At 47.0% G+C, this 17,873-nt stretch overlaps 1 protein-coding gene across 7 annotated transcripts in view; it reads left to right on the top strand.

Moving 5' to 3' along the window:
• The window catches only part of Lpin1 (lipin 1), a 103,628-nt gene extending 95,683 nt beyond the window's left edge, over window positions 1-7,945 (top strand). For 5 of the 7 annotated variants that reach the window (XM_029484351.1, XM_021179735.2, XM_021179740.2 and 2 more), the window contains 3 exons: window positions 2,050-2,164; window positions 2,875-2,978; window positions 5,336-7,945. In XM_029484351.1, the coding sequence (XP_029340211.1) occupies window positions 2,050-2,164; window positions 2,875-2,978; window positions 5,336-5,495 (379 nt within the window). In that variant the 3' untranslated portion in view covers window positions 5,496-7,945. The remainder of the gene's footprint in view (window positions 1-2,049; window positions 2,165-2,874; window positions 2,979-5,335) is intronic. The other 2 variants (XM_021179736.2, XM_029484352.1) reach the window with 1 other exon arrangement.
• The last annotated feature ends 9,928 nt before the right edge of the window (window positions 7,946-17,873 follow it).

The raw sequence follows: 17,873 nt of genomic DNA, 5'->3' as shown, positions 1-17,873 counted from the left end.
CAAGGAAGGTAGCTGATACATTGTTCTTTTAAAGGCAGATCAAACAGACAGGCTGAGCACAGTAGGATGGCAGTTTTAAATCTTAAGTGACCTCAAGGTATATTATTAACTCTGACTGTGAGGTTCAGCAAAAGTTCCAGTGTCTTAGGATATAATAGATGTCGTCATAATATTGCATTGCCATGTGAAAGAGATGATGGCTGTGGTGGCAGAGACAGTCCATGCCTGGGGCCTCACTGGTCAGTCCGCCTTGCCATTGAGAAACCTTGTCAGGAGGATACCATAGGTTGATAGCACCCGAGGAGTGGCCCCTGAGGCTGACCTCTGACCTCCACACTTCCTAATGCACCCACACAGATGTGCATGCACGCATACACACTTGCTCCGGAGCTGGCTTCTCTGAGCACAATCATAGCCCAGTGCTTCCTTCCCACCCTCAGGAGCATCCGAGCCTGTCAAACCCTACTGCTCAGCTGGCTGTGTGGCTGTGTGGCTTTTATAACCTCCACAGGTCTGTTATGGTTTGTCAAAAAATGCAATAAATCTAGAGACCAGTTTAGAGAGAATTAATAGCCATGTAATATAATTGTTCAATTCAAGAATCTAGTCTGTTTACTAGGATTTTCTTCCCTATTATATTTCAGAGTTTTTATAATTTTAGCCAAGAAGGTCGATTATATCTTTGTTATATATATTTCTAGATTCTTGATGTTTACAAATTTATCTAAAAACACTATTTATATGATTATATTTTCACCTGTTTCTGATGCACAAACATCCACTGATTTGTGTATTGCTTTGTGTTTGTCTATTGACTTTTAATAATCTTCCTAACTTCTTATTTTGATAACTCACCCTGACTCTGTGTTACTGGGAGCTGGGGGATGGGTCTGTGTAATGGTGCTTGCTGCCAAGCCTGCTGAGCTAGATTTGATTGGTGGGCACCTTCATAGTGGGAAAGAACTGATTCCTGTAAGTTGTCTTATGGTCTCTATGTGATATGAATATGTGCATGCATGTGCATATATAAAAATCAGTTCATTAAATAGATACATAAGGATTATTTCTGCATAAATAATGACCCCCTAAAATTCTAATTTTTATAGCCTTCATCTACCTTTTCTTCTTTTATTCTCTGGCTAATTTCAGAAGCCCAGTACTGAACTGCAATGCTTCCAGAGACAGTTGTTTGACTGCCCAGAGGATGTCTGCAGAGGTCCATATGGGAGTGTCTCACTATGTAGCCCTGCTTTGGCCTGGGACTCAGTATGTAGACCATACTAACCCCTGAATTTTTGGCTATACCCAGGCCTCTCCTTTCCCAGTTCTGGGATTACAGGTGTTTGCCACCATGACTGGCTTTTTGAAGTAGGTTTTTGAAAAATCTTTTTCTATTCTTGATGTAAGAATTTTTATTACAGGGCTAGAGAAATGGCTCAGCAGTGTGGAGCGCTTGCCGCTCATGCAGAGGATGTCCCTCCTTTCTGTAATGACCCTGCTTTCCCACATTGCCTCTCTTTGTATTTACAGATGTCCCTGGAACTTCGCCTGGGTGTTTACCCGTGAGTGTGGCCCATGCTAACACAAACTTTAATTTCTGTGGTTACACCTTGGCCATGGCCGATCCTTTACATTTGTCTTGTGCTGAGAGTGGGGTTTAGTCTGAGTTGTTTTCCTGACTGCTGGGCCAACTTTATAGCTTGCATATTGAAAACTAGTTTAAAGTTTTAAATTGCTCATGTATGTATGTATGTGTATTAGAGAGAATTAATAGCAATGTAATATAATTGTTCAATTCAAGAATCTAGTCTGTTTATGTGTGTGTGTGTGTGTGTGTGTGTGTGTGTGTGTGTGTGTAGGTCAGGGGACAGCATGCAGGATGCAGTTCTCTTCTACCATGTGGGTTCTGGGGAATACACTCAGGTAGTCAGGTTTGGCAGCAAGCATCCTTACCCACTAAGCAGCATTGCTGGCTTTCAGGCTACTTCACCACAAGCAAGGCTGAAGACTTCTCATGCTGACCGCTTGCTTGTTTGTTTGTTTTAATAGAGAAGTGATTGAAAAGAAGCCAGAAAAGTTCAAAGTCCAGTGTTTGACAGACATCAAAAACCTGTTCTTCCCAAACACGGAACCCTTCTATGCTGCTTTTGGGAACCGGCCTGCTGTAAGTACCCGAGGGGTCAGTGGAGCCACAGACACTGCCCTTGGTGCGAGCAGTTTCCACAAAGGCCTGGTCCCTCAGCTGTGGGAAGCCGGCCTCATCCTAAGGCAGAGTGGTTAAACCCCATCAGGTGTGGCCTCTGGTCTTCTTTGAAGGCTGGCCAGTGACTTTGAAGCTGGTGACCTGGGCCACCACTTGCAATTGCACATTACTTGTTAAATTAGTAAAGCAAGGACACTGTAGGTGCTGGGACCACCATGCTGGGACCGCCATGCCAGCCTTGCCTGACTGCAGGGTTGGGTTCAGCACCTCCAGTCTGAAGCATACAGTGAGGTATCCTTGGCTGAAGGAAATGTGTGGAGATGATGTGTGTGACCCACGCTTTCTGGAAGGTTCAGTTTGAAACCTGCAGCAAAGATTCATGGGTGGCAGAAATGTTCACATATGTTGTGTATGTGACCCACACTTGCTAGAAGGTTCTGTATTCTATAGATCATAGCCGGGTATTAACTACTGGGCTGGAAAATTCTGCAGATTACTATGAAATGAGAAAACAGGTTAGAAAATAATCCTGAGGAGTGCCAGCCAGCTGAGGTGCAGTACTGATTAGTGAAACTTGGATATTACAACATTTGGTGAAAGATGGCGTGTGCTCGTTTGTACGGTGAACTCCCCACCTCCCTGACATGTTACATCACCTCTCCTAAACATAGGATGTGTATTCCTACAAGCAAGTGGGAGTGTCCCTGAATAGGATCTTCACTGTCAACCCCAAGGGTGAGCTGGTGCAGGAGCATGCCAAGACCAACATCAGCTCGTGAGTATTATGAGCTCCTGATTTACTGTGTGGAATGAGGCCTTGTGGTCCTTGTAGCATCACTCTTGGCTCTGCTTCATCTCATGGCGTTCTCACTGGTTAGCACTACTAGGTGAACTGCCGCTCTGCCTTGTCCACTGCAGAGGCTGTTTAGCTGTTAGTGTGCTCTGTAAAACCAGAAAATGCCTCTGGCTTGTGTGATCCCAACACTGTTATAAGCGGGAGAGTTGGAACTGGGGAGTTGGCTGCAAGATTCCTCCTGGAGTTTGTAAGTACCTCCCAGGCTTTTTTGAGCTAGGCGTGGCCACAACTCACACCTGTGATCCCAGCACCATGGGGAAGTAGAAGCAGGAGGATTGCTGTAGGTTTGAAGCTAGCTATAGGCTGCATAGTGAGTTCCAGGCCAGCCTGGATTTTTGAGAGAGACCACCAAGGTAGTTTCTCACTTTGAAGATGGTTTTTATTTTGCAGCTGGACTAGAGTCCAGCGTGACTCAAGCAGTTCCAGATGTGAGGGAACCCTGGCTTCCTGGTCAGGCCCTCAGGCAGCTCTTTAGTGGGGAGAGGAGATGGAGCCCCCCCCCCCTTCTGTCCTGTAGTAGGTCAGCCGGGGCCTTTCACCTGGCCTGGTGATGAGACTGGTCCTCTGAGATGAACCCCCATCTTTAGGAAGCATGTATACCAAGGCCCAGAACTTGGATGACCTTTTCTTTCAATTTTTTTTTTGTGTGTGTGTGTGTGTATGTGTGCATGCACAGGCAAGTACATGCATATGTCATAGTGTGCATGTGGAAGTCAGAGGACTGTTTCTGCGGAGACCATTTTCTGCTCTCCCCTTTATGTGGGTTCCTGGGAACTGGCCACTGAACATGAGCACTTCTTTACTGGCTGAGTTACCTTGAGGGCCCTTGGGTGTGACTGGTGCTAGCTAAGCAGGCGTTATCCCTTGGAGCCTGGATAAACTGGGACATTTTTAAGTGAAACCCCACTGGGAGGGGCACCGAGCTCAGGGTTTTCTCCCGTTCTAGTCAGGAAATGGGCAGTCCTTGCTCCAGGGAGCCCCAGGCCTGGAGGCTAGAAGGGGCCACCCAGATGGAGCAGGCCCCGCTGCCGGGGCACGTGAGCCGCAGGAGCTTGGTTCTGGTACCTTCCACCGCCTGGCAGGGGACAGCTCCCTGTGGGGAGCTGCTCACCTCCTTAGCCACAAACTTTAGGTCAGGAGGTATTTTAAAAATGTGTTTGATTTAATCTCCAGGAAGGACATAGTCCTTGGTGTGTTATTAAGGGAGGCTTCCCTGCCTTGTACAGACACAACTGTTCTCAGGAGTCTCTCCGAGGCCCTTTATTAAACACACACTGCCTTAGTGAATACGTCATTTCATGCCACAGAACATGCTAATTCCTGAAGTTTGGATTTCGAAAGCCCCCCTTTGGTTCTCGGCATGAGTGAAGAGGGGCCCAGAGACCGTCAGACAGAAGTCTGGGTGTGCAGGAGAGGGCTGGGTGTGTGTGAATCACTGTGGAGGAGCCTGGAGGTCTCCCAGGCTGATCGATGTAGCTGCTCTCCTTCTGCAGTGCAGGCTATGGCTAGGCAACATCCTCCTGGAGGCAGAGGAGATGCCCTGAGTAGGGAGTGCTGGAAACCCCTGTGTGGTGTAGCCCCACACACCGTGGGGATGGAGGAGTTGAAGCTCAGGGAGGGCAAGATACTTTCCCAGAGTCACACAGCAAGTAAGGCTGGAGGAGGCCTCAGGCTTGCTGACCAGGGATTCTTTCCTGAAGTGGAAGTGATCCACTGTGGAGTGATGGGTCTTCAGTACCTGCAGCTGAATCACTGGGTATGTTATTCTGTTTCTGATGCTAAGCAAGTGGCACGGTTTTCATTTTCCTTCCTTCACGGTGGAGGAAGTCAGGGTGTGGAGACATCTGGGCCTCTCTCTGCCTGAGATCACACAGCTGGAACAGGGCAGGATTGATGTCAGATCTGCACTGTGATAAGAACAAGGCCCTGTACCTGTTCACTGTGACTGTAGTTGTCCCTGCTGCTTCAGAGCTGTGACTTGTCTGCGGTTCCTCCCCCATGGCCTGCACATGCCCTCTGTGGCAGGCAGATGCCCCTGACTGTGCTGTCCGTCCCTTGCACCTCTGCACAAGCTGTCTGTTCTTCACGAAGTCAGGCTTGGCATACCCTGTCTCCCCTGCTCACTTCCAGGGAATTCCTAAGGCTAGAATGGCTCTGGTTAGGCAGAGATAGTGTACCCTTCCTGAGGCTCAAGTGCAGCCCAGAGTCTGCCATTGCCCTTCATGTATCAGGTATGACTCCGTGGGCAGTGACCTCACTGTTCTTTTACCTTCCAGGTATGTGCGGCTCTGCGAAGTGGTCGATCACGTCTTCCCATTGCTAAAGAGAAGCCATTCCTGTGACTTCCCCTGTTCAGACACTTTCAGTAACTTCACCTTTTGGAGGGAGCCACTGCCACCTTTTGAAAACCAGGACATGCATTCAGCCTCAGCTTGATGCGACCAAGCATTAAAGGATAGGTTGTGGGGACCCTGGAGCTGCTGGGAAGGCTGATATGTGGCCATCTGCCTAAGAGAGAAGCATTTCTCCCTCGACTCGCTCGCTCGCCCCAGGGTGACACTTCTAAGCATGGAGGGCGGAGAGAGGCTGCATCTCATCCAATAGGCTGCAAGAGGATTGGGTGCACTAGGAGTGTGCAGAGCAGCCCTCTGTCTGGGTTTAGCACATGCAATGCTGCACCCTCCAGTCTGCTCCAGCAATTAGTTAATGTGCAATACAGGTGATGACCCCTTATCAGCGTGCAGGCCACCTGAGAGCTGTCTCAGTATCACTGTACCCCTACCCCCGGGAACTCTGATGTGCATAGGGATCGGTAGCATCAGGGACACATTTCCATGACAGAGACATCCATGCCACCTTCTGCACACAGGCTGTGTCCCGAGTCTAAGTGAAGGGAACATGGGCCTCGCTGGGTCTCAGCCCTAGCCTTGGCTTTGACTTTTTAGACGTTCCCTTGCAGTATTGCCCACTTAGTCTCACTTTAGGTGATAAGCTCTTTAATTGCTTTGGTTAAAGGTGGCCTGTGATGCAGCTGCATCTCTCCCCATTCCTCATAGCTCAAGGCTGGGCTATTTATGCCTTAACGCATCTGCAGCAGGCATTTCCTTAGCGTGCACTGTCTAGCTCTCCGTAACTGCAATGCCTTACCTTACAAGGGTAGTCCCTAAGGCAGCGTGTGTCCGCGGCATCTCAGCACCTTCTGCGTCCTGCTACCCAGCAAGGAAGAGCCACTAGTGTGGACTCAGCAGCACTTATGCCCACCAGGAAGGATGCCGCTAAAGAAACTGGTTGTGTTTTTTAAGAAACATAGTTTCCGGAAGTTAAATTATTTTCATTGCAGATATTATTTATTTCTTTACTGTCACTGGGCTGCTGTTGTGAGCATCCTAGCCAGATCCTTAGGCTTATAGCTGTCATGAATGCATTAAAAGTTAAGTGTGCTAGACAATCCAAAGAGCCTTATTCTGTGGATGTCACACTCTGATCTTCTAGAATCTCCAAATCACTAATTTTTCTTAGTTCCCCCCCCCCCCACAGTCTAAGGGCAAGAAAAAAAAGTAATAATTTGAGCAATGTTCTTTAAGCTGATAGAAAGTTGCTGTGAACTGTCTCAGAACAATGTGAAAAATGAAAAGTATTTTGCTAAAAGAGTTGCTTTGCTTTGAAAGTATTATTTTTCTTAAAGGGTGTTCTACTCCAGAGACAGAAAGATCTTTCTATTTAAATTTCATTGTTAGGGTCAGAGGAGACAGGAAAAAAAGGGGGGGGGGAAGGAAAAGATTGAAAAAGAGTTAAGAAAGAAAAAAGCAGTAGAATGGACTGTTACTCTTTCTGTGAAAGAAAACCTAGAGTCACTGCCCTTGGAGTCACTGGGCTCTGTTAAGGTCTCATGTGGTCCACATAGTTCACAGGATTGGAATGAAAGCCACCGTCATCTGCTGTGGGCGCCCACGGATGGAGACACTTGGCCCTGAATGTGTGGCTCCCTCGGGAGTCAGGGAAGCCATGAAGCTCCTGGCTTGCTCTCTCGTGACCTTCAGAGGCCACGGTAACCCTTCTGCCACCACCATGGGTTTGTGTGTATTTCGATGGCTGTGGACTGTATACGAGCTCATCGGCCTGCAGAGAGAGGTTCCCGGCCGTCTCCCTCATGCCCAGGGGAAGCTCTGGAAGCTCTTTTCAAATGCCCTCTGCAGCCTGCTGTCCAGGTGGCTTCCTGACACCATGCTAGGACTTGAGCCAGAGTCTCTCTATAACCAAGGCTGGTCTACAATGCACCATTTTAGACATACAGCAGTCCTTCCACCTGGCTTGGGAACCTAGTTTTGATATACCTTAAACTTCCCTGTCACTCGACCCTGAAACAGAGCACACCTCCCACAAAACCACACTCTACGATCTCTGTGAAAATTTTCAAGAGCCCTGTCCAGGCAGTTATGTGGACACCTACTGTTAGGCTCCCTGTGAGATCCAAATGAGAGCTGCACCCAGGTTCTCTCAAGTTGCTTATTTGCATCTGCACTTAAACCCAGGGGCTCCAAGGTCACGTGTTAGGATACTATATGGGTACCATACATTTCAAAGTTGCTCATGGAAATGAGTGACTCGCTCCATAGTAACATGTCCTCAAATGGTGATCCCATATGATGAAGGAGAACACCTGGCACATCTGAGACAGGCTTCTGTCGTCAGATACTTTCCCTTTGGATTTCAGGTTCGGATCACTACTTCAGAATATTTTACTTACAACGTTGGCTGTGTGTTTGCAAATGCCGGTGCCATGATTAAAAAAAAATCAATATAATATTTCACTGTGTTGTGTTTGATGCAGAGCTAGGAATTTCTGTAATAAACAAGATGGATGAAAGACTTCTGAAAATCAGGCATATGAACTTTAAATTATTTTTATAAGTTCTTAAGGTGCTCTTATTTTTTTCTGTTTTCTTATATACAAATACTTAGTCATTTACTTGAAGGGGGGGAAAACCCTTAGTGTGGGCTAGGGAAATGGCTTAGGCAGTAAGAGTACTTGCCATGCAAACAAGCACATCCAAGTTCTATCCCCATTATCCATGTATGAGGCCTAATGACAGTGTGCATTGTTATACCAGTGCCTGGAGATGAGGATGGGTGGATCCTTGGTGCTGGCTAGGCAGACAGCCCAGTAGAATCCATAAGCCCCAGGTCCCAGTGTGAGACCCTTGTCTCAATAAACATGGCAGACTGAACCTGAGGAGGGACAACACTGGAGGCCCTGGTTCCTACATGGATGGGCATATAAGTACATGCACATCCATCCGAGGTGACAGGCCTCCGGGGTTTTTCCCTTTTCTTTTTCTTATTTAAATTTATTTATTTTTATTAGATGTTTATTTACATTTCAAATGCTATCCCGAAAGTTCCCTATACCCTCCCCCTGCCCTGCTCCCCTACCCACCCACTCCCAAGGAGCTGAAGGGGTCTGCAACCTTATAGGTGGAACAACAATATGAACTAACCAGTACCCCCGGAGCTCGTGTCTCTAGCTGCATATGTAGCAGAAGATGGCCTAGTCGGCCATCATTGGGAAGAGAGGCCCCTTGGTCTTGCAAACTTTATATGCCTCAGTACAGGGGAACGCCACGTTTTTCCCTTTTCTAGTCAGCTTGTAAAATGATTCCGCTTCTGCTTTGTGAGTTGCAAGGATTATAGGTGACCACCACATCTGGATTTTTTTGTGGGTTCTGGGGATTTCAATGCTGGGCCCCTCACTTGTTTGGCAAGTGCTTTATCCACTGAGCTATCTTCCCAGCATCAGTCTCCTGAGGATAGCCTAGAACACTATAGTCAAGGATGACTTTGAATTAGATCATTACTGCCACCCCACCCCCACCCCCACCCCCAGTGCTGGGATTGCACGAATGTGCCACTATGGGTGTCTTATTTGGTACTGGGAATTGAACCAGGGCTTCATGCATGCTAGGCAAGTCCATGCCCTACACCCCCCAGGATAGACTTTACATTTGTAGTCCCTCTTTCTATCCTGTAGCACCAACGAGGATAATTGCTATCACTTGTGGTACAGCCAGGCTTGGTCCCCAAAGGGAAGCAGAGTCTGACCAGAGAAGCTGACCCTGGAAGTCAGTGAAAGCCAGTGGCCACAGGGGGGCATAGTTGGTTCTTGTTTGACCGAATAGCCTTTCAAAGCAGCCTCTGCTTTGACAAAGGCCTTTCCTTGTGGTCCCAGGCTTGGAGACCAGCCAGGTTGTGGGTTGGATTTGTGTGGAGGCAGGGGAGTTTCTTCAGGGGACTGTTTCAGTGCGGATGTCCCTTGGATGAGCTCAATCCGAGACCCAAATCTTTAAGTGAGCTTTGGAGGCCAGTCTGTTGAGATTTAAAATCTGCTCTTTGTGGCCCTGGAGGATCTGGGAGTTTGTCCTGGGAGTTTGTTAAAAATAAAATTGTTTAGGACCTTACCCTAGACCTACTGGCCCTAGCAGTGGGTGCGGGCCTCTGAGAATATTTTAATAAGTCCTGTGGGGTTTGGATGCACTCACATGTTGTGGACCATTGCAGCCCAGGCCCGGGCTCAAGTCTGTCATCTGGCCAGCTCAGGAATGCTGTAATGCTATCAGCTTAGGACTCACATCAGCTCCACCCCACTTGCTCAAACGGTAGAAGCTGCTACAAAGAACACCTTACCTCTTTCTATTAAAGGATCTTGGAGACCAAGCCATAGGTGCTTGCTTAAGTCACAAGGTGTCCTTGTGACCCAGTGGAAGCATCCAGTCAGATCTGCCTTCCTGGGGAATCTCAGATGGGAGCCACAGGCCTGGGAGAGAGCAGGTCTGGCAGCCTGGGCAGAGTAAGAACGCAGGGAACAGGGTAGAGGTGGATGTGCCCAGATTTCTAATGGTCTCGTCCTCCCCGAAATGGTTGGGAGACTCGAGGAGCCTGTCCCGATGCCAGCTATCTGTTCATTGGTGCAGGAAGCCCATTCAGCATGCATTACTTTTAATGCATTTTGCAAGCAAGTGGCCTCTTCCTGTGACTCACTCCGCCTTTTGTGCACCGGAGGTTGTGGTTGGAAGTTTCACTTCGGAAAGTAACCACCAGTGCCTCCGCTTTCTCCCGAGGCTGGAACCCCAACAAGTCACATGCATTTTGCAACAAAGAAATGTAAATGGAGGTGCAGCTGGTCACGTTTCTGCTCTGATTGTAAAAACATCCTTTTCTGAGATGGTCTGCAGAGCCAAGCTGAGAAGGAATGGGTTATATTTTCAAGTTACCCATTCATTTCAGGACTTTGTGCTTTCTTTCCAGAATGTTCTTTATCATCTTGATCCATTTTTCAGGGTTATCTAAAAACAAAAAACAAAAAACAAAAAAAACCCAACAAAAACCCCCAAATCAAAGCAACCCCCCAGCATTAGTTGATTGGGTGATCCATGCCTTAGCTGACTGAAAGTGACTCAGATCTGGACTGAAGTTTGGGTTCTCTCTACCAGGCAGCATGGAAATAATGATGGTAATAGGATTGGTTGAATAACAAAGTATTTCATCAGGCTCTCCCCCAGTGGTCAATTCACGGGCTCTGTATACATTTATTTCTTCGGATAAGCCAGCAAAGGCTAAGCGGGCAAATTCTACAGGGCAGTTTTCTCAAGTTTAAAGACTCATCTTCAAAATGTTGTGGAGCTGAACCAAGTTATCACCACCCCTACTAGTTGTAACGAGATTTATGTGTATGAGTATTTTGACTGCTTGTATGTAAGTACCATGAGTGTGCCTGGTGCCTGTGGATGCCAGAAGAGGGGACTGGATGCCCCTGGACCTGGAGTCACGTGTGATTTTGAGTGATCCAATGTGACTGCTGGGAATCAAGCTTGGGTCCTCTGGAGCACGTGTGTGTGTGTGTGTGTGTGTGTGTCTCTCTCTCTCTCTCTCTCTCTCTCTCTCTCTCTCTCTCTCTCTCTCTATATATATATATATATATATATATATATATATATATATATATATGCAGCTCAAATTGTTACTGCTATTTTGAGCTGTAACTTGCTATGTTACTTCTGTTCAGGGAGGGCAGTCATCATCATTAAACACTGACCTTTTAAGAGTTAGGATGAGCAGTTATTCCATGTTTATTTGGGTGTTTTGCTGTTGGTGAAGTTATGATTTTTTTCCGTCTGGTGCTGGGGAAGGGACCCAGGACCTTGTGCATATGAGACGAGTGCCTCAAATCCTGACCTTCCTGTTGAACTAGCTTCTATCTGAGGTTGACATGGGACTTTTAAATATCTCCTTTGACCGCCCAAGATGGATAATTCCTCCTCTCTCTGCTACCTTGAAGATGAGAGAGGGGCTTCCTGCTTACTCTAAAGTTAACTTGATTGGTCAACTTGACACAGCCCAGAGTCATCTGAGAGGAGAGCTCCAGCTGAGAAATTGCCCAGAACAGATTGGCTTGTGCGCATGACTGTGGGGGATTTTCCTAATTATTCACCGATGCAGAAGGACCCAGTTCTTTGTGGGTAGCTCTATCCCTGGGCCTGGGTTGTAGACCAAGCTGACCTTGAACTCCCAGAGATCTGCCTGTTTCTGCCTCCTGAGTGTTGGGATTAAAGGTGTGTACCACCATGCCTGGATGAGACCCTTTCTTTCATTAATAAATAAGTAAATAAATAAATAAATAAATAAATAAACCAAAGGAAATCTAGCTGAGTATGAGTCCAAGTGAGCCAGAGAGCTAGCCAGGAAGCTTTGATCCTCCACGGTATCTGCTTCAAGTTCTTGCTAGACATTCCTTCCTGACTTCCCTCAGTGATGGACTGCGACCTGTGACCTTGAAGTGCAAGCCAATAAATAAATACTTTCCTCCCCTAAGGTGGTTGTGGGTTTTTTTTTTTTGTTGTTGTTGTTGTTGTTTTTGTCAGAGCGTTTGTTCACAGCAACAGGAAGGGAGCCCTGACACAGTCTGTAATAATGTACTGGTACAAGTAGGTCCTATGGACCAAGGCTGAGTGCTTCCACCAAGGAGAGCTCCTCTTTCCAAGGGAGATGAGAACTCACAGACAGGCATGGCTGCTGATGCCTGCTGTAAGGTAGAATGTCTAACTGGTTAAAGGAGCTGACTGGGGCCTGGGGATGGATGGTCAGTAGTGCAGCTCTTGTCTAGCATGTTTAAGGCCCTGAGATTTCCACATTGCCAGAAAGAACAAAGAGGATGTGTGGGTCATTTCTGGGAGCCACAGATGCTTCTAAGCTTTTTCATGCTTTTACTTGATCTGAGAGCCATCTAAGTGGGTATCAGGGAAGAACCTTGCAGGCATTTGGTGGATCCCAGAATGGATGGCAGTTTTTTCTAGGAATTGAGGTACTTAACCTGGTTCCCCCTCTTTCCCATGGATACCTGTGGCAGGAATTGTGGGGTAGGATAGCCAAGCAACCTCAAAGTCCTTCAGCTCTATGCTCATTCTTATGTTTGTTTGTTGTTTGGTCAACTTGACATAAGCTACAGTCATTTTGGACGAGAAGATGCTTCAGCCAGATTGGCCAGTGAGCAAACCTATGGTGTATTTTCTTGATGATATTTGGACATGGTTGGTGCCACTTTTGGGCTGGTGGTCCTGAGTGCTATAACAAGGTAGGCTAAGGAAGCATGGGGGAGCAAGCCAGTAAGCAGCACCTCTCCACGGTCTCTGCACCAGCTCCTGCCTCCAGGTTCCTGCCTTGAGTTCCTGCACTGACTTCCTTCAGTGATGGACTATGCTGTGGAACTGTAGCTGAAAGAAACCCTTTCCTTGCCAGGTTGCTCTGGGCCATGGTGTTTTATTACAGCAAGAGGAACTCTAAGACAGGTCTATTATGATTCATTGAAGTCTCTGGAGAAGTAATTGCTCTTGAGACGAGTGAGCAGTATCAGTTTACCTGCACGGTCACCTTCTCCCTCTGTGACATCAAGCTGGTCAGAAAGCTACATAGCCTGGCAGAAAAGGATCCATCCTGAGACACCCTTGACATCTGTGGAGAAGAGGAAGCAGACAGCAGCCTCAACTTCGACCTTAGAGGAGGCCTATATAATATATTTTTTCCTAACAGTAGCAGTGTCTGCTGTCAGAATCATTTGACAGCAGTGTGAAACTAAGGTCCAGCAGTTGAAATTCGGCTGGCTTAGGGTTGCTGCCATACAGTGTATGACTGTGGACTATGGAAAGTGCAGACATTAGATATGAAGCTGTCTGCTATGTCTAGGGGAGTCAAGCCATGACTGCAGGTGAAGCACAGCTGGAGGTGGACTGGGCAGTACTGGAGTGATGGCCACACTGCATGTACCCTGCATAAAGAAACCTGCTCTGGGGTCAAGGAGAGGACAAGAGGCTGTGAGGGATGCTAGAAGCATTGCTCACGTAGCAGCCTGTGCTGCATCACTGTGCGAACCGCAGTGCATGTGCTTTTTCAAAAAAGCTGCCTGAGAGATGCGCACTTTGGAAACTGGTCTAAGCACTTCCTGTTTTGACCAATAACAAATGTGAACCAGACCTGGCTCCTCTCTGCAGGCAGAGCTCACCCATTTTTGCCTCAGCTGAATCTGTAACATCCGAACTATGGTTTGGGAGGAGAGCAGAGCCCACACAGTGAGAATGCCCATGGAACATAAGCTCTCCTGGAAGAAGCTGAACTGGGGAGCCACAAACCAAAGCAGCCAATTTGACACACTAGAGTGTGTGAGCTCAGGCAAAGATGGAAACACCATTCCTCTTCTCTGCCTTCTGATGTTTGTCATTGATCTGTTAAGTAGTGTAGTGGTACACTGGAATGGCGGTTTTAGCTGTGGAGTGGAGTTCCCAATGGTCAAACATTTGATGGCAGTGAGAATTGGTTTGGGGGTTCCTCTGTATGTGTGGACAAAGGTGGAGTTTAGAGACCCTGAGCCTGGAAGGTGTGCCTGAAGTAGCTGGTTGTCCTTCTTTGGGTCTGTTTACCTTCCCTGTGGTGGTGACTGGATTTCCCAGTCCTGTCTTTTGATTAGGGGCTGGGCTGCTGCCTTTTGTCAACAGGAACATGAGCAGTTGTGACTTTCATTACTTCTGGACCTCAGCAGCAAACAGAGGTAGCCTTTAACATCTGTTATGTAGTCTTTAACATCTCTTGATCTTTAGCCATTAACTAGAAACAAAGGTCTGTCAGGGCAAAGCCAGGAGATGGGAGGAACTCGGGGCCCAGTCCTTAGGAGGAAGACAGTGGTTGCTGATGCAAAATGAATTCTGTGTAAGTACTAAGCTCCCAGGGTGGCCAGATGCTCCAGCCTTCAGAGCTTTGCTTGTGACAGTCTTTCCTGGCTGGAGTATGATCAAGAGAACTGAAGAAAGGAGAAAGATGCAGACTGGAGAGAAGACCTGACTCAGACTGGCCCAGGAGCATGGCGGCTTCCCCAACCTTTCTGTGTCCACAGCCACAGGAGTATTCCATCTGCAGTTTCATGTCTCCTTTGTTTGTTTGTGGTTCTTTTACGACATCCTCAAATCTCTGATAGTCACCTCATTCTGTGTCTCGTCTGGGATAACTTTGGGGACATAAAGGGAGGTGGAAGGGTTGCAGGCAGGACCACAGCCTTCAGGAGCCATGGATAGCCAGTAATGAGATGGCTGGAGATGACCAACAGTCCATCATGGGCAACAGTCCACATCAGCAGAGACTCATCCACCTGGACATGCTAACACCATTAGACTATACAATGAGGAGGAAGGTGGAATTCCTGATATGTGGACAGAAGGCATTTTCGATATTGGTGTCTTGGAGTCTGGCACTAGATGTGTGTGGATTGCTACTCTGGAGGTGAAATGCATTTAGCCAAGAAACACTGAAATCCAGATACCCTTGCTTCTTAGGTTTGACTGACTCTCAGAGGCTGTAGAACAGTGATTCTCAACCTGTGGGTCATGACCCTTTTGGGGATGAACGGCCCTTCACAGGGGTTGCATATTGGGTATCATGCATATCAGATACTTATAGTTATGATTCATAGTAGTAATAAAATTACAATTATGAAATAGCAACAACAATAACTATGGTTGGGGTCACTACAACATGAGGAACTGTATTAAAGGGTCACAGCATTAGGAAAGACTGAGAGCCACTGATATAGACACTGTCTCAGCTGTGTATGCTATTTGAAATGTAAAGAGGTTTTAATTTTTGTTTTGTCTGAAAATCTGTCACTTTTTCCCCCTGGGACCAGGTACTGGTTTTGGAAACTATGTAAATAGGAGGCTTTGCTGGTCCTGGCCAGCCCCATGTGTGCTCTCAGGCTGCCAGCTCTGCTTCTAAGTGGGCCAGAGGGACTTTGGCTTCTTTTGGACTTTTGGGTGATCATAGGAATCACTGCACAGGTTCGTGTCAGGTGATGCCTGCCCTTCATCCTCTCTGGTAGCTGGTCTCCTGGACCCAGAGGCGACAGCTAGGATGGACCCAAGTCAGTAACACAGCAGTGACGAGGCACAGACAGAAGCAGGGGTCCTAAAGGAGACATAGCTATGAGCCACAAGCCTTGAGGAGCTAACCCTCCCTCTCAGTAGATTTAGTCATCTGAAGTCATTCTGTCATCGGCAGGCATTGACCAGCCAGTGTGTGTGTGTGTGTGTGTGTGTGTGTGTGTGTGTGTGTGTGTGTGAACAACCTGGAGATACAGAAAATTGTGAGGCATTATTTTTGTCATCGAAACCTCTAATGAACTCTTTTGAAGCCTATCTTGAGAAGGGTGAAAAGCCATGCGATGATTTTCACTCTCCTATTTTAGAGCATTTTCAGGAACCTTCTGCATGCTAAATATAATCCTGGGTACTGGGCAGTAACCAACAATGAAGCCAACAGACCAGATAAAACCCCTGTCCTCAGATTGCTATATTGTGTAGGGACATGAATAAATAAACATCCTGTGGTTAAAAGGGCTGTGACATACGGAAGTAGGCTGGTTGTGGGGATGTGCAAGAGTCCCACTTCCCATAGGTCACTGGGTCAGCCTGTCTACCATTACTGTTACAGTAGAGATGGGGGGACAGAGGGGTGGTGGGCAAGGCTAGGGTGTAGGCGATTCAGGGGAAAAGGGGCTTTGATTGAGTAAGGCCTTGCAGACAACCAAGAGAAAATGGATTATGGGGCAGGGAGGAGTGTCGACATCCTTGGCATACAGTGAACTTGAGAGAACTATTAGACATTAAAGAGAGATGTTGAGTAATCAGTTGGGTGTATAGAACTGAACGTCACAGTTATATCCCCACATTCGTCCTCTGTGCAAAGACACAGATCTACAACCACATACATCCCAACTCAACATTTTAACTTAACTCTCGTGTATGAACACATATGCATGTTTAAAGAACGTCTCCAACAGGAATCAAAGCAAGCAAGCAACACTGAGGAGCTTGCCATCACTATTGTTAAGACAGAAAACAAAGACACGGGCATTGTGACTGATGTCTTCAGAAGGGTGGACCAGTACAGTCACAAGATGAGAGGTGGGACTTTATAAAACATCACGATGGGATCAGAAAAATGCATCAGGACTAGACTGTGAAACAGGTCTCTGCTCAGCAGGAAGAACGAAGACAGAGACGAGGCCCTAAAGGACAGTCATCAGGACCACAGTTGGCCCCACAATGGGAAGACTTCCAGGAACAAAAGGAGGTAAATATATTTGGTGATGTTGAAATGCTGCTGTGCTGGCTAGTTTTATGTCAACTTGACACAAGCTAGAGTCATCTTGGTAGGAGGGAACCTCAAATCGGAAAAATGCTTTCATAAGAACCAGCTGTAGGGCATTTTCTTAATTAGTAATTGATGGGGGAAGGCCCAGAGCATTGTGGGTAGGACCATCCCTGGGCTTGTGGCCCTGGGTTCTATATGAAAGCAGGCTGAGCAAGTCGTAAGGAGCAAGTCAGCAAGCAGCACCCCTCCATGGCCTCTGCATCAGCCCCTGCCTCCAGGTTCTTGCATTGTTCTTGCATTGACTTCCTTCTTTCTGCTGTGTGCTGTGGTAAAAGCAGCTCTAGGGGCAGAGGGATAGGCAATTGTGGAAGTGTAAGTCAAATAAACCCTTTCCTCTCCAACTTATGTTTGAACATGTGGTTTCATCGCAGCAATAGAAACCCTAAGAAAGATGCTAAAATATTAAAAAAAATTTTTAATTTTGCATTTTTTGGAGTATAGGAAAGAAATTAGCAATAACTTTGGAAAATAGTGAGCAATGAAAAGAAACCCTAGAAAATGCCAGTCATAGAAGTACAGAGTGTATGTCTATAGTGGGAGGCTGGGGGATGAGTAAGGAATGTGAACAGCAGAACTTCATTTGCTGTGATGAAGGATGCCTACCCTTGGCTACTGAGATGTTATAACATTTTTACAATACTCAGAAGAAAAAAATGCAGAACCAAGTGTTCAAAGATGGAGTCAGGGCTATCACTAGGGAGCAGAAGAAGGGCATAGAGGAGCAGCAGGTGGAGCCCCTTGGATTTCTGCCACATGCCTTCTGGTCAACTTCTTCCACCTTTAGAACTATGTGACTATATTATTTAGGTATAGGGGGAATGATAGACTAAGAACCCATAGGAGAAGCCAATAGAATATGGGGACCAAAGAAGAAAGCATTTAACCCAAAGGAGGGTGTGGAGAGGCAGAGGCAAGGGAGAAATAGAGTATGGGGAGATGAAAAGAAATTGCTAGTGGTCCATATCCATTCTACTGGGTGTTACAGCTTGCTAGTCATCCTATAGGACCAGCCACTTTACTCAACATGGTGGCCAATTTTAAGAGCACCTACAGTTAACTACCCTAATG

This window comes from Mus caroli, chromosome 12 (genome assembly GCF_900094665.2).
Source record: "Mus caroli chromosome 12, CAROLI_EIJ_v1.1, whole genome shotgun sequence".
Classification (NCBI taxonomy): domain Eukaryota; kingdom Metazoa; phylum Chordata; class Mammalia; order Rodentia; family Muridae; genus Mus; species Mus caroli.
This window is presented reverse-complemented; position numbering and strand designations above follow the sequence as displayed.